General features: G+C 56.4%; 1 protein-coding gene across 3 annotated transcripts in view; it reads left to right on the top strand.

Moving 5' to 3' along the window:
- DDX31 (DEAD-box helicase 31) overlaps nucleotides 1–16,543 on the top strand; it is a 67,735-nt gene extending 51,192 nt beyond the window's left edge. Inside the window, exons 19-20 of one of the 3 annotated variants that reach the window (XM_045082640.1) lie at nucleotides 551–719; nucleotides 15,850–16,543. In XM_045082640.1, coding sequence (XP_044938575.1) covers nucleotides 551–719; nucleotides 15,850–16,051 — 371 coding nt within the window. In that variant the 3' untranslated portion in view covers nucleotides 16,052–16,543. The other 2 variants (XM_045082641.1, XM_045082639.1) reach the window with 2 other exon arrangements.

The raw sequence follows: 16,543 nt of genomic DNA, 5'->3' as shown, positions 1-16,543 counted from the left end.
TCAGTAAAGCCTTGGGAACCTTTTGAATCTTATAACATGTGCATGTATTAGCTATGCAAAAAAGTAAGTGAAATTGAATTAGGAAAATGTTTCCGTGACGTAAAGTTCTAAGGATCTCGTTTTTCATGAGGGAATACCACACTGACCATGTCCTAGTTTCTTCACTTGTTGTGCTTTTCATTCACTGATACAACAAACACTTACCAGCTGCCTGCTGGGTCCCAGCCACCATGCAGGGAAGGCCCCAAGCCTGGGACCGGGAAGAAAACGGGCCCCCTGCCGTCCAGGGTGGGGACACGCTGCACAGTAAAATCTGAAAATAGATTGGGTTTAGTCAACAAATACTTGTGTCCTCCTGGTTTATTTTTTGAGGAATTAAAAAAAAATTACGCAAGTTAAGATCTGGGTGGTTCCTGTATGTGGCGCTGTCCGGGCTGTATGTCACGCGTTGTCCGGCACGATAAAGTGGGCGGGACGGCCGCCAGGCCAGGGCACGTGGGGCGCTCCGAGCCCCCATCCTGACGGCCTCTCCGACCCTTCTTCCTCCCAGCTCTGCAGGCCTTCATCCGCGCCTACGCCACCTACCCCCGGGAGCTGAAGCCCATCTTCCATGTCCGGTCGCTGCACCTCGGCCACGTGGCCAAGAGCTTCGGGCTGAGGGACGCCCCCCAGAATCTTGGTGTCGCAGCTGTGAAGAGAAGGAAAGCAAACCTGAGCAGGTAAGCTGAGTGGAGTCTGCCCCGCGACAAACGCTGGGAGTCAGGTGGGTGTGGAGAGCTCCGCGCCCAGCGGCAGCGGGGAGGGACGTGCGAGGCTGCGGCGCTCCGGGTAAGCACCTCCGTCTTTGGTCCCTGTGGGAAATCATCACCAGGGTCTGCCCCTCTCTCAGAGTAGTCAGTGCTTGGAGCCAGAGGAGAAACACCTCCTCTGAAGGTTTTTAAGGCACCTGCAGAAATGCAGTGGGGTCTCCTGCCGGGTCCAGATGTTGTGGGGACATTACAGGGGCAGCAAGACAAACCTGTGGTTGCCCTCCCTGCCCACCAGCAGCGTGACTTCGGGACTTGCTGGAGCCAAAGCTTCAGATGTGCTGTGGTTCACCCTGGAAAGTTCTCCAGGGCTTGTATGAAAACTTCTGGCATGTTCTGTGAAATCTGCCTGGCCCTGTCCTGGTGAGCTGGAAGGAGCGGCGTGTTCCAGCTTAGTGCCTTTCTCCTGCTGGCTGGGTGGGCCCTGAAAGGCGGGCTCCAGGGGCCCCCACGGGACGCCTCGCACCATGTCGCTCTACTTGGTGCTGAGCACACTCAGGGGCACGCGCCAGGCACGCCGGCAGAAAGCATGTTCCCAGCTATCCAGAGGTCCTCCGGAGGAGAGGGAGGCAGGCTGCCCTGTAGGCTGAAGCCTGGGCTGCACAGTTTCAGGAAGTCCTGAAACTCCACAAAATACCTTTGCAAAAGGTCTTTCTCTCCTCAGAGCCAAGCGGTACCTTTAATACCAGCCCCAGCCCCTTTGCAGGAGCCAGAATCCTTCCGATCCCACGGGCTGCTTTTAGGGGGAGTTCATGTAGCACGTGGGTAGGGGGACAGATTGAACAGACACTGGGGGGCAGGGAACCCTTGCACGCTCTGGGCACTTTGTGTGGAGCGCCGTTCTTTTTGCTTATCAATTACAAATGCCGCGTCCACCTGCCCTGACCGAGAACCTGTGCATGTTTCCTGCACGTCCCCGCAAAGCGGCTGCTGGCGCATTCGCCACCGCCACCCTCGTCAGCGCCTGATTTCTCTGGGGCACAGTGACAAAGGGAGAGAGGACCGCCCGGTGCAGGGACGTGATCGCTGGCCTTGCCTGCAGGGGACTTGAACTCCGCTGCAGTGCCACTGTGATGGGAGCCGCTGGGCTTTGGGCCGCATCTCTGCTCAACTTCCCAGGGCCTCGGGTTCCCCAGCTACAGAAGGGAGGAGGAAATCGATGTGTTTAGCGATTTCCCAGGACTGTTTTGAGAATCAGCACAAGGGCAGGTCCTACAGATGAAGCACCTTAGAACACAGACCCGGCAACCAGGTGGGTTCATATCCTGGAACATCCAGTTTCCTGTTCCGGGACTTGGCACCTACAAGGCTCTTTGTAACAGATAAAACTCACCTAATTCTACTGCCAGCCTGGGGATTTTTAAGAGGGTTCCTTTTTTTTTTCTTATGTTAGCACCTCTCACATGGGACTGTCCTCCAGTAATTCTGTGAAGCAAGTCGTTCTCAGCACTGCTTTCATCCGTGCCCAGACAAGACTAAGACACACCGGCTCTGGTTTCTTCCAGGCGGTTTTGAGGGGCAGGGCGCTGCCCACCACCCCTGCTACGTGTTCTGGGCGGGGCTGCAGCCGGCGACTTCTCTGCCCGTCCTCCCAGAGGGAGAAGACGCCTCTCATCCACTCCCAGGCATGATGGCGCCGGCCTCGGGTCGCCGTCTGGGGTTGGAGGCGGCTGCTAGCTCTCCAGGCTGACTTTGATTTTGAGTGTGTGAGGCCTGCGGTCAGGTCTGAGCGTGACCTCCCGGTGATCCGGAAGCCAGGCCGTCCTACCGCCGTCTCTAAAATGCTGGCACTGCGAGAAGATGGAATATGCCTGCCGGCTGATTACTGGTGGGAAACTCGTATTTTGCTGCTTCCTCTCCCCGCAGATAAACGTGGCTCCCGTATTTTATTGTTTGCAGCTGATGTACCTTTATGACCGGGCATTTCATTAGCAAGTGTTAATCCAGATAGCAGCTCCTCAGACTGGGATGTCCTCGGCTCTTCCCCAGATCCCGGAAAATGGAGCGGCAAGGCAGGGAGGCTGTTGGGAGGGGGACTTGGAGCCAGCATTGTCCTTACCTTGAGAAGCCACTAGGGAGAGAGCAAGCCGCCGCCTCCTGCTTCGGCTGACCCTGCTAGCAGATGGGCACCAGGACTACTATACCCCTGTGAGCAGGGGATTTAACAGGGCTTTATTTAGGGAAGAATGGGCTGATTAGCTGATAAAGAGCATGTAAGATGGTATGGGGCGGCCTTTGATGTCTGGCTGGCGCGGCAGGGAGCCGGGTGGTGAGTGACAGCAGTGTGTCACAGGATTACTCTGCCCGTGACAATGCCGCTCTCTGTTCTGGCCATGTCACCACTCAGTTACAGCTACTTTTTGGGTTGTTATGCCCTTCTTTTGAAGGCATTTCTCTCCACTCTCACACCCCCGCACCCCATCCCTCCTCGCTAACTCAGACGGGCACTCGGGGGTGCGGCAGGCACCGTTTCTCGTTTGGGGAAATCTTGTCACTCCCGCAAGAAGAATGACTTTGCAGCTAATCTGCACACGGACCGTATAATCGTGGTCAGGGTAAGCGGCAGAGAAAACGTGACAGATTTTCCACACCTCAGTCAGGGCTCAAGCAAATGCCAGTTGCTGCTTTTTGAGTGCTGGGAAGAAAAAGTCCATTAAAGCCCACAAAGTGCAGAGAGTTATGCTGTGGCCACAGTGATTGTTCTGAGCTCAGGCGTCTCCTCTGAAATCCATCTGTCAAGAAAGAGTGGTTCCCTGTGTTCTGTATGGATGGATCAAGTAATAGCCCTAAATTCGTCAAATTATGCCGCATTCCACTTGATGGGGTTTACTGCCTGGAGTAGTTCTGTGTTCGTGTAAACCTCAGATACCTGCAAACCAAATCCACCTCACGCTGCACGAAATCTGTCTCGCTTTGCCGTGCACCAGACGAGGAATTTGGGTGTTAGAAACTCAAACCAAGAGCCTGTGAGCTCAGGGACGTGTTTCCCCGCCACGGCACAGGGAGGGTCACCTCGTCCGCGCTTCTGCTCCTCCACTTGACCAGTCTTCAGGGAAAGAAACGGTGTCCCCAAATGAGATCTTAATCACCAGGTCTGTGGCTCCTTTTGCGTCCTTGGCTGTGACAGGGAGCGCGAGGCGTTTTTCCCCGGCACGCAAATACAGTCGTAGTTACAAAACTCTCCTGACACCTACATGCGGACCTGTCAGAGCCGCCCCCCCACCCCAGACCCCGACACACACAGCTGCACAGGGAGTCGATGCTGGTGGTAAAATATTGAGTGGCCCCTTAGCAACATCCGTCACGAACACAGCCTTTCCCCCTACGAAATGCAGTTCCGATTTGAAGCTTGGTAGACTCAGCACTTGCTTCAGAGAAGCAAAGGTAACAGACCTTCCAGAATTTCCATCTTCCCCGGAGACACGGAGGCCCGGTACTATCTGCTGCGGGAGGGCGGAGCTGCCGTGTTTGCCAGGGCGTCTGTCTGCGTAGGCAGCCGCACACCCGTCATGAGCAGGCGTGCCGCGGGGGGCTGCGGGTCCCTCACCTGTCCGACACCGTGGAGAATGGTCCAAGAGCAGAACAAGGGCCTTACGGTCTCAGAGCCACCGCGACAATGTGGACGAGCAAGTCTGTGGGCTGTCACCGCCCTCTCTCGTGTGAGTTCTGTGCTGGAACCATGAGAGCGCTCCTCTTCCCCGGACAGTTTAGTCTGTAGCTGCCTAAGACTTGTCTACCCGGCTTCTGCCAGCTGCGTCTTCTGATGTTGCTCTTAGTGCCTAGAAACGCCCGGGACAGCGCCTTTACCAGGAAGCCAGTAACTGCTTCTCTGTTCTTGCCTCTCTCCTCCTAAAATTAGTCGAGGAACAGCACTCTGAATTGGTGACTGTTCTTAAAGGAGACGCAGTTTTGTTTATTTGTATATGTTTTCTCACACCAGCCTTCTTGAGTGTTGCCTGATCTTACCAAATGGGCAAACAGTCTGAAACGAAGGCGCTCTTAGCCTCGGCTGCTGGCCGCTGGCTGCGTGCGCGCGGCCGGTGCTCGACGGGCTGCGGTCAGTAACGCAGGGGTGTGCAGGGGCCGGCTCCCCTGGGTCCTGGTCTCAGGGCGCCCAGAGCCAAAGTTCCAGATACAGTGCATCCTCTACAGCAAGTAAACATCCTCCTGGAGAGGGTGCGTGCCGGACTGCCTGTGTGAGTGATCACAAGCACTTTATCCCCAGGGTTGAAACTGGGGGTTTTGCAGACTCCGTCTAGGGCATTTTTCAATTTTGAAGGCCTCTGCCCTGTCACTGGCTGTGACTGTCGCCCCCGGCTGTTCAGCGGTTGTTAAATAACTACTGAGAGTCCCTCCTGACTAGTACTGTAGTGTCCCCTCGTGTCGTCGGTGCCGAGCCAGGGAGGGCCACACGGTGATGAGGAGTCGGTGATGCGCCACTTCCCCTGCTCGTGCCCTGGGTCAGGCGACTCAGGCTTTCACCCTGCCTAGTCCCCTAGCCTCCCAGATGGGGGAACTGGAGCTTCATGGTGCCGCCGTGGGGACCAAACCAGGTGCTGAGTGCAGGACATCGACACAGTGTCACACGTGAACGCACGGAGCACTTGTTGCCGGGGACAACGGCGACAGTACTGCTGGTGGCTCTCCGCGCCCGCCTTCCCCGTCCGGGCGAGTATCCGGGGCACAGGGAGCAGAAAGTGCGGCCACCCTTGAGCTGAGCTTATCAGGAACAACCTTGAAGACACGGAGCGGGTCCTCTCTGAGACACGCATGGGGAATCGGCAGCTGCCCCTCCCCACAAGGCAATATTCTCATCATTAGGAGCAGCTTGCCTGCCAATTTTTATGTGGCATTTACAGCCTCCCTAATATCACTTAATTAGCTGAAGGCAAGCCTGGAATCTTGCCCACTGTGAAAACTCTCTCGATTTCATTGAGCCAGTGATCCTGTGAAAAAGACAGATTGGCCAAACGTGAGATCAGAGGCTGGACAAAGCCACGCTTGAAAACGTGGGGATCTCTGGGAGCAGCGCCACCCCTGCATGTGGCCGAGACCTCTCCTGACCCGGCCACACCGCTGACCGCCGCGGCCGCTGTGCCCTGGCCTCTGCCTGCCACTTCTCTGCCACCTGCCACCCCGCCGCCGTCGGTGGCAGCCCTTGGCCCCTCACCTTCCTCTGGCCTTCTGGACTACTCTGCGGCCACTCTGCTCCCCTCTGACCTGTGCTCCAGGCTGAACAGCTGCACACCCCTCACCCGTCACCCTCGAGGCCAGCCTGTTGCTGGGTCTCGTGGCTCTAACGACTCAGGCACGCGACAACGGCAGACCCGCTCTTCCCAAGGACCTGCCTCCCACGGCCCCCGTTTCCCCATTCTCTCAGGGCCTGTGCCGAGCACCCTGAGGCCGAGGCCTCTGGCCCAGTTTCCCTGGCTTCACAGGGGGCCTAGGCCTGGGGATCAGCCCACAGAATGTGGGGACAAGCCGGTTCAGGAAGGTCAGATCACGCAACTTCAGCCTGAAGACCAGAGGGAAAGAGCTAAGGACCACCCGACAAAGCCTTGAGGACAGATGTGCGTGTCCGGCAGAGCGAGGGAGCGGGACCTGCTCTCAGACTCCCCGGGGGAGCTCTGTACACACAGAGGCCCAGGCCCCAACCCAGGCGACCCTGGTTCAGGGAAGTCTCAAGTGATGAAGAATGGGGTGGAGGTGGTCACGAACTTGACTGACAGACCCAGGTCCTTGGAGCAGGTGATGGAGTGCCGTTCACACAGGAAGGCCGTGATGTGCCGGCCGAGTGTATGTGCGCTCTGAATCGATTGTAATTTAATGCGGAACCTGGATGAGCTGCCCCGGTTGTAGATGGGACCGCGTCCACCTGGCCTCTGCTGAGGGAGAGAAGGTGAGTCGCTTGGAAGTCCGCCTGGATCGTTGCGGACGGTGGCCGGGTCTCTTCTGGTGGAGCACGTGGCCGAGCCCAGCGTTGTCGCCCGGTCCCCTGCAGCTTTTGAGCTCACTGCGTTGCATTCGTAGGCCGCTCTGGGTGGGTGGCCTGGGGCGGGCCCGGCTCCAGTGGAGGGCTCGCCCCTTCCTGCAGCTCAGCCGGCACAAGACAGTCTCCATCCCCTTCCCTTCTCGCCCGTCGGGGACTGTGGGCCCCGTGTCATTACAGTGGTGCACGCGCAGCTTTTTACATTCGGCCTTTTGCTTCTACCACTATTTCTTTTTCTCTCTGACACCATGCAATTACCAGCCCTGTGCCTCCTCGTGAAGCCAACACCCCCTCATCCCCACCAGGCTAATGAGGCGATTAGAGGGATTTCACAGTGACCCTGCTCTTCCTCCACACCTGGGTCACCTGCAGACGGCGGCAACCACGGGGTGTGCTTTCAGTCAAGCAGTCAGGGCTGACAACAAAGAACAGGAGCCCAGCCAGCCTCTCCTGGGAGGGTGCCGGGCGATCACGTTCACTGTCGGAGACCCCCAGACAGCAGAGTTGGCAGAGGGGACTGGCCCGGCACGACTCGGCAGACAGCGGTTGAGGCGGTGTGCAATAGGAGGGGCCTGGCCCTTCGTTCGGTTGGCCTTGCTCTGGTTCACGCCACTGCACAAATCGGAAAGGACACCATGGGCGTCCCCAGCTTTCCCCTCGCTACACATGGTTCGGCTCCGCTTTCGTCATCCTGGCCTGCTCTGACTCACTCCTGTCATCTGTCCCTATGGTCTTTGGGCTCCCTTCCTGAGTAGGAAAGTGTGTGTCCCCAGCCCTTCTGGGGACGAGGCCAGAACCTTTGCACCCTGTTACGACCTGAATGAAATGGCTGCAGGTCTTTTTCAGATACGCTCTTCACTCTGGCCCTGAAGGTACAGCCACAGTGCAGAGTGGAGCGCAGTGTCTTCCCTACATAGTGATCCAGAAGAGGGATGTGCGCGGAGCACCGCCCCGGAGCGGCAGCGTGGGTCTGTGGGACTCTCGGGCTTCTGCGCACCTGTGGCTGTGCCCAGTGCATGTGCGGGTCCCACGGAGACGTCAGCGGGGCCCTGTGACTGAGGCTGGTGTCCAGTAACCCGGCGGGATGTGGGCAGGCCTGGTCCCATGGCCCCATGTCTGAGAGAGCCTGGAGCCCGTGCTCTGAGCACTTGAATGCTGCCTTGCGTACCCTTAGTGGAAGCTTCCAGGTTCTAGAGTTGATATTGGGCAGAGTAACAGATATTTGGAACTTGCTACAGATGTTTTTCTACATGAGCAGGTAGTTGTTCACGTAGGGAAAGAAATAGGCTTGAAGCAAGAGGTCATTGGTTTGCGTCTGTGGAAGACTGGTTTGAAACCAGCAGAGGAGCAGCCCCTCCTCCGGGTGGTAGAAGCTTGGTGTTTTGGGGGGCAGCTACCTCAAAAGCTCTCTGAGAAGATGGCAGAGAGAGTCTGGATCCCACTTTTTCTCTGGCTTCCTTCGGGGTCCAGAGGCAGAAAGGATGCGGTGCAGCGGGGAAACCTGGAGCCAGTGTCCCATGTTCTGAGCTTGATCGTGGCCCTGGTGGTAGCGCACCCGCACTGTGGGGCCCGTGGGGGCCCATGAGGCCGTGTGGAGTGGGAGAAGGTACTGAACGTGGAGCACCCGGCCTGGAGCCGGTACTGCTTTCTCCCACTGTCCCGCTGCCTCTCTCTGAGTCTGTAAGCGATGGCCAAGTGCTTCCTGGAATCCTCCAGAGTCCTCCCACCGCAGCCGGCCCTTGACTCGCCTGTTGTGTGGCTCCTCCATCCAGAAGGCCTCTGCTCCGGGCCTCCCAGCCGTGGGGGCCCTCCGCCTCCCCAGTGGACCCTGCTCGCTGCTAGAGCTCCTGAAGATGAGCCCCGATGGACCACTTTCATTTCCCCCCTTTGGTCTTCTTTCCACTCTGTGGTCTCTGTGAGATTCAAATACTGAATGCGCATGATTTGCAAACACAAAAATACAAGGTGTTGTTATCATTGATCAAAGCCGTCCCTGGGCCACATGACATGTGTCAGATATCTGATGATGGCTCCTTCTCTCCTGCCTTTCCTCTTTTCCATACGGTTAATAACAATAACAGTCAACGTTTAATGAGGGCCTTCGCAACAGGCACTGTGAGAAGCGCTTTGATTCATTAGTTCACTTAATCCTGTTGTGGGTGAGCAGACTGGCACGAGGAGAAATCGGGCCTTGGCCAGACTCAGAGAGTCGCTCAGCCCGTGCGGGGCGGCACCAGCGTCCTCCCCCCTCGGAAGGGCCAGCTCTGGCCCGCGGCGCCGCCACCAGGCCCTGCAGCCCAGCGCCTCCAGCTGCTCCGCGGCCACAGTCATCCCTCAGCCCGGGTTCTTTTCAAAATCAGGCTCATGAGATTCCCCAAACATGCAGCAGAGACTGACCAGCACGAAGAGGACAGCGGTCACATCTGTTGGTCTGTTAATGGTAAGAGCCGGGACTGCAGCTACGGCTCGTGTCCGGCCCCGCTGGGCCAGGCTGTCAATGCGGCAGGCGGGGGGGGGACCTCCCTGTGTCCCGCCCCTCACAGGCGGGGCTTCACACGCACCCAGACCTCCAGGCCCATTCTTGACATCTGGGTCATCCTGGGGCTTACGTTGAAACTGAACAACTAAGCCCCGCCCCTCCTTGTCTGCACGTGTGATAGTTCAAACCACCGAGCTGCTTTGCGTCTCCAGCAAGATGTTGCCTGTGCCCCGGTTCTGTTTCACCTTTCAGCTGAGGCCCGTCCGTCTGGCCTGCTAGGGTGTGGTAGGCGCTCCGTCATCCCGTGTGTTCGCTGTCCCTGCAGGCTGCTTTCCGTTGGCAGATGTGATAAATGTGCCTCAGATATCATCCAGGGCATCTGTAACACTGTCAGACAGGATGGGCCCAGAGGGCTGAGCTTGGGGGGGTTTCGTGCTGAAATTCTGCACCGAGCCGATCAGTCTCTGACGGCGTTTTCAGGATATAGTCTTACCTGTTACAAGTGCACTTAATTGTTTCCGCGTGTCCACTCAGTATTTCTCCATCTTGGTTTTTTTTTGCAGAAAATTGAAACGTTTAAAGCACTCTGACATGCTTGTGGGCCTCAATTTGGAAGCACTTTTTGACATGGGGGAGACCGAGCTTGGAGGAACCGGTTGACTGGGGGGGCATTAGCTAGGTGAGGGGCAGAGCTGGGGTTCCAGCCAGGGTCATCAGACCTCTCGTCTTAAACCCTTTCTTTCTCCCTCAGTGCCACCCCGCCCAGCAATGTCTGGGCCTTGGTCCTGACAGAGTGTCTGTCATTGGGCACCTAATCTCGAGAGTTCCCATCCATTTCCAGGATTCTGATTCCGCTCTTGACTTCCTAGTCTCCGCTGTCTCTAAAGATGATCTCTGTCCTCGCCTTCAGTGTGCCTGCCCTGCCAGGCGGCAGACTAATGCAGCTTCTGTGTATTGGTCACCTGAGGCCAGCGTGGCCTGGCGGCGTGTGTGTTCTCAGCCCAAGGCTCAGAGCTCCCTTCTGCTTCTCACTGGGTCTTACTCTCAGTTGTAAGGCAGGAACCCACTTTTTATCAGTCCTTGGGTCCAGAGAGCCACTGCCGGGAATTTTCCTGCGACGTCCACTACCACAGCAGGGCTCCCCTGGAATGGGGTGTCTTCTGGGACCCTGATAGCTTCAGAGAAGCTAGAGTTGGTCTAATCCTAAGAAATCACAAAGGAAGCGTCCCTTATGTGGTCCACCCACCAGCTTACATCTCTACCGAAGCAGAATCCAAAGGGTGAAGGAGTCTTGGTACAGTTGCTTCTCCTTCAGTGACCGCGGAAGGTTTGGAACACATGCTGGCTGGCTCCTTACCTGAACCACTTTGTTGCACCAGAGGGACTGCTCGTCAGATTCTCCTTGGAGCTGTCTGTTACTCTTACTGCCATCTGAGAGCCACCGAAACCCCCGCTCAGACACTGTCCTGCATCCACAAGAGCAAGGCAGGAAGTAGAAACTTTTGAGTCGGCCTCAAGCCGCCTGCAAGCATCCCTGTCTCCTACCGGGATCACTTAGAACACAGGCTCTTCTTCCAGCCGGGGGCCTGCCTCCCTGCAGAGTCCTGGGCGGGGAGGGGGGTGGGTCTCACTCTGGCTCTGGGTCATTCATTTTCATGCAGAATCTTTCAGATCAGAAAAGTAAGTACACTGGACTCCTCCCTCTTCTGTATGTCTGTCTGATTTAAGAGAAAAATCCCTCACAGAATCAAGCAAACTAACAGCCAAAGGGAAGGACGTTTTAATAAGTAAAGATTAAAATACTTCGATGTTTCAACATAGGACAAAAATCTACCATTTGATTTTTCTCTCCTAAAATATGCTTTTGTCTGATTAAAAAATAATACATGTTCATTGTAAAAATTCAGGAAATAGAGGAAAGCTTTAAAAACCCCCCATAAACCCACAATCCAAGTTAACCTTGAATCACATCTTTTATGCCCTTCAGACTTCCTCTGCAAGTGTACGCATTCAGGTCTCTTCATATCTGTAATGAAGCTGAACAAATTGTGAGTTTCTGAAGTGCTGTTTTTCACCTGTTATCCAACCATAAGATGCACTCTATCTGGGGCTCTAAGAGTCTCTGAGATTTTGAGATCATGTGAACGTTGTCTTGTTACTGAAAGTATTTTGGGACTCTGGGGTGGCTCAGTCTGTTACGCTTCTGTCTCTTGGTTTCAGCTCAGGTCATGACTGGGACTGAGCCCCTCACTGGGCTCCGTGCTGGGTGTAGAGCCTGCTTAAGATTCTCTCTCCCTCGGGGTGACTGGGTAGTTCAGTGTGTTAAGCCTCTGCCTTCGGCTCAGGTCATGATCCCAGGGTCCTGGGATGGAGCCCCACATCAGGCTGCCTGCTCCTCAGGGAGCCTGCTTCCTCCTGTCTCTCTGTGATCCTTGTCTGTCAAATAAATAAATTTAAAAAAAAAAAAAAAAGATTCTCTCTCCCTTTCCCTCTTCCCCGCTTAGATGACCACAGCACGGTGGTTAAGTGTACACGTCATAGGGTCAGATTTTCGGGGCTGAACCAGCAGTTCTTCTGTCACTGGTTCATGACCCTGGGGGTGCTAACACTACCTGTGTCATGGGGTTGTTGGCAAAGTAAGTAAGTTAAATACCTGCCAAGTGCCGAAAATGGTACCTGACCTACCCTAAGTGCCCCGGGAACGGGAGGAGTAGAATTATTATTACGGTCGCATGGCCAGTTCGAAAGCCATGGATTTAAGACTTGTTTTACCTTTGAATCCCTTCACCGCCCATGTGAGTTACATGTTGTTCTAATCGAGTTGCAGACTGCGTTAATGCTGGCCGTCTTTGGACATCACTTGCGGGAAGTGTTCTGAACATCAGAAAGGGGGTGATGGGTGCATTCTGAGTCCCTGGGGGGCAGGGTTATTGTCCAGTGACTGTCTTGCATAACTGGATAGCTGCTGGGGAGGAATCGTTAAACCAGAAGAAAATCTTGATGGAATTAAGGCAGTAGCCAACGGAAAGAAAGTATGCCTGAACGCTTTTCAGTGCGAGGATGAGGAAGACTTTCCTAAGCCTGACCTAAAGCGATAAAATAGAAAAGAAAACATCGATTGGCTTGACAGTACATAAACAAAAGAAGATAAAGTGAAACCCTCCGTCCCGCAAGAGGACAGCACTGACACAAGCCTGGGCTGGGCCGACTCCCTACCTGGGGCGGCCCTCTGGGAGTCTGTCCATAAAACTGGGAGGAGGGCCCGAGGCCCCTCTCCTGCAGCGGTCACCCTAGCGACCATACAGATTTCCTAATTAGGCTGTGATTTCACCTTATTGGCAGTGAAAGCGGCATCTGCCCGTCCTGCCGGGTGATCCAGACTGGTGGCCATCCAGGCTGCCGGCCGAGGGGGCTCGTTCAGCCTTCACTACAAGGGAGCTCCCCGTGGTTAGATAAACTGATCTGTTGCTTGGTAACTGCCGGATTACTCGCAGCCCCGGGAGGGCCACTGGAGAGGGGCTGGAGTGTTTGGAGGGCAAGGAAGTTGGCGGGTCCCCGGGAGGACTGCAGCTTGGCCGGAGAAGGAAGCTGGAGCCCACGTGCGGCCGGCGCGGGCCCGGGCTGAGAACGTCCCACCTTCCCATCTGCACTTGGCCTTCTCGGCCCCGGCCTCAGAACAAAGGAACGGCAGGCATGATCCGGGCAAGAGGGAAGATGGGTCCTGCTGCTCCGACAGCAGGGGAGCCTCCTGCGGGTGACCCTGAGGTCCGCGTCCTCAGGAAGGGCTCTGGGTCTCAAAGCTCAAACCCCGCTCGCTCTCCAGGCCACCAAGAGCCTTGGAGTTTGGCTGTGGGCCCCAACTTGAAAGTACAGTCCGTTCATTGACTAGAATGAGATCATGACATAGCCCGGAGGTTTTGCGATCACAAAAGCTCCAGGCTTCTATGCAGGACCACCTCCAAGACGGCGCTTTCAGGGGCGGCCTCTTCCACAGCGCGGGCTTGAAGCTGCTGGCCGGCGCACCCCTACACACGCCCCCCACCCCCCCACCCCGCCCCGTGCCCAGCAGACGGGGCCTTATGCGGCCCGGAGCACCCAGCTGTGTGTGCGTGTGCGCGTCCACCTGCCGTGTGGCGCCGGTGATGGCGCGGGGCACGCCGCGGAACGCCCTGGCCGGGAGAGTGTCACTTCTGCAGATGGCTGCCCTCGGACGCTGGCTGTTGATCTTGCATTAGCAGGTGGCAGGAGCAGTCTCTGAGGCGGCAGAGACATTGTGTGCTGGGGAGGATATTTTGACTGGAAGTTTGCATATTTTGAAACTCAGTTGTTGCGTTTAAAATTATACACATTGTAAGTACCTGGCGTCAGAAGGGAACAGGCAGTGTCTCTTCCTGTCAGAACCTTTCCACTCCGTCTGTCATGTAACCCGACTAAAAATAACTTCCAGGCAGAGAACTGGCAGCCTTCGGTGTGCAGCAAGCCGAGCGCTCCCAGCTGCAGGCCTGGCTCCTGCCGCTTCCCAGCCCCGATTCTCAGCCCCGCTTCCCAGACCCGCTCCGGCCCCCTGAGCTGCGGCCTTCCGCCAGGGCACGGCGGGCCACCCTGCCCACCCCGGGTGGGCCCCCCTGGAGTTGGACGGGGGGCCCTGGAGGAGAAGGGCGAGCAGCCAGAGGTGCCCTGGCCTTCCTCAGCCTGCGCGTCGTACTTCACCCTCACGGCTCCGTGAACTTCGACCTGAGCGTCCTCCCGGTTCGGATGAGGAAGCTGGAGCCCAGAGAGCCTCGGTCCCCGTCGTTCAGCTAATGAGCGAGGTTCCAGGCCAGGCACCTCCCTCGCCCCCGGCCTTTCCTCTTCCTCCCCAAGTGCCCCTTCCTCCTCGGCCATCCAGATTCGGGCCCCATGGTCCGCCTGCAGCATCCCTGTGTGACCCGGGACTCCCCCGTGTCAAATCGTGGTTGTCACCCTTGATGCTGCTGGGCCGTCCTGACTGCTCACCCCGGGCCCGGTGGCCTGGTGGGAAGCACGCCAGCTTGAGTCCCTCTGACGTGTGTTTGCGTGTGCGTCTCTGCTTCTGCCCCCGTGAGCTGAATGGTCCTGGGCAAGGTATGTGTGCGCCTCTGGATTGTCTGTGACGGGAGGCTGCTGCCACGCCGCCCTCATCCCGCGGGGGCCGTGTGGGATCATGCGGAACCTCTGTACCCCTCGTCTCCGGGACGCAGCCCTGCAGCCCCGGGAGAAACTCTGGCCCTCGGGCCAGGCCTCTCGTCGTCCTCAAGTCTTCGCTGTGCCCAGCCAAGGGTGACTGTGGCCCCCATGTGTCGTGGTGGGAAACCTCACTCTGCTGGCATCGCGGACTCAGCTGCACCCCGCCCGCACCCTGTACCCCGCCTACACCCCACCCACACCCCGCACCCCGTGCAGTGTGCCTGTCATTCGGCGCGGCCGCCTTCGCCCAGGGACGACACCGTTCCACGGCTCTGCGGCGTTCCATTATCCGTTTATTAGCGCAGCGTTGGTCCCGTTGCTGGTTCTGGAGTTTCACAGGAGTCCTGTTTGTGTGGACCACGGCCCTGGTCCACCTGAGCTGCGATTATTACAAAGAAAATGTAACTGTAAGTCACAGAGTGTGACATGTGCCTTCCGTAGGAGCCCCAGGACACTATGTTACCCTGTGACCCTGCCATCGGGGGGCTGAGGGAACGGCCCACCTAACACTGTGGGTTTCTGTTATTGTTTTGGCTAAAATCCTGTCTTAGGAAACATTCACTTTTCCATTTTCGTAATGGTTCTTCCTGTGTACAACTGAACTTCTACAGATTTCTCCCTCTGATCTCCCGATCAAATGGTAAGGCTGCTGTCTTTGAGAACAGTTACTAGTGTTCAACGTCCGAGGTGGATTTTCAGCCTTTGGCACTTACTTTCCGAGTGGGTCGGGCAGGGAGATCCCCCTTGAGCCAGAGCCACAACTGTGGTCCGCGGAGAGCCACTGATCCGGCTGCCGTGCGGACGCTGACCGCGCTGGCCCAGTGCACCCCGGGCTTGGGGCCTTCAGGGTCAGAAGTATTTACTTGAGTCTCCTCGCTCAGTGAAGAGGTGACTGTCACTGACACCCCAGCCGCCCCTGTTTGGCCCTGTCGGGAGGAGGCCAGTGGCTTTGAACGGTGCGGGCCTCACCGGCCGGGAGCTACTGCTGAGCTCTTACCGCTGAGCCTTGTGGAGTTTCAAGGCGGGTCTTCTCCCTCATCCTTTGGCAAACTGCTGTGTCACACGCTTCATTTGCCATCAGAGTGTGAGTGTGTATATCGTTCTTTTTTTCCCATGAAAACAACATAGAACAAAGCCTCACTTTTAAAAATGCCATGATATTTTGCCACTGTTATGAAAATCTGTCAGCGCCGTATCTAATCTTCTGGTGCATAGGATATCAAAACAGGCACTGTTGAAGGCATTGTACTTCTGTTAATACAGAAATGTCAGTTCCGCAGTCTCCGAACCGGCTGCTCTCAGCCTCTTTCCAAACGGGAAGGAAAAAAATAATAAAGTTTCTTTTCCCTTCTGCTGTTACTGTTCTTCAGGCCTGACCTTCATAAGAAGACCCGGAGTAAACACTGCCTCGCTGAAATCTTGCGTTCGGAATACTCAAGTGGGATGGAGGCCGGCGTCGCCAAGGTCAAAAAGCAAAACAAACAGGCAGAGCCCGGCAGCCAGCCACGCAGCACTGTCTGCCACCGGCGCCCAGCCTCAGCCGTGGGAAAAACTAAGAAACGTTTCTCGTGAAGCAGAAAAAAACCAAAAAGACTTAACTGGGGGACAACAGGACTACCCCAAAAAAGTTTTCAGTTCTTTTTTTTAACTCTGCCTCCACAGGCCGGGGCTGATGCCCTGTCCTTGTCGGGAGCCTTGTGGGAAGTAATGGTGCCACTTTTCCCTGAACACGATGTCCCCATCCCAGAGAAGTCACAGCCCTCATCCTGGCAGGGGCGGGGGTTACTGCTTACCTTCGTGAGATAGCTTATACTTCCTATCTCTTCCACCAGAACCATCTTGGCCCCCGGGTTGCAGGCATTTCTTGACCTCCGGCGAGGGCCTGGTGGGGCCGGCATCAGCGGGAGGCCTCTTCCTGCCATGGGACAGGGTTCTGAACAAGTCTCAGAGTTTTCATTAGCTGCCCTGTATCAGCCACATGGACTCGCATGCATTTTGGAAAGTAGGATTTTAGAAACTGGAATGCAGTTTGTGAAAGTGGAAAAAAAAAGACATCAGCTCCTC

This window comes from Mustela putorius, unplaced genomic scaffold (assembly GCF_011764305.1).
Source record: "Mustela putorius furo isolate JIRA1106 unplaced genomic scaffold, ASM1176430v1.1 tig00000596_pilon_pilon_pilon, whole genome shotgun sequence".
Taxonomy (NCBI): domain Eukaryota; kingdom Metazoa; phylum Chordata; class Mammalia; order Carnivora; family Mustelidae; genus Mustela; species Mustela putorius.
This window is presented reverse-complemented; position numbering and strand designations above follow the sequence as displayed.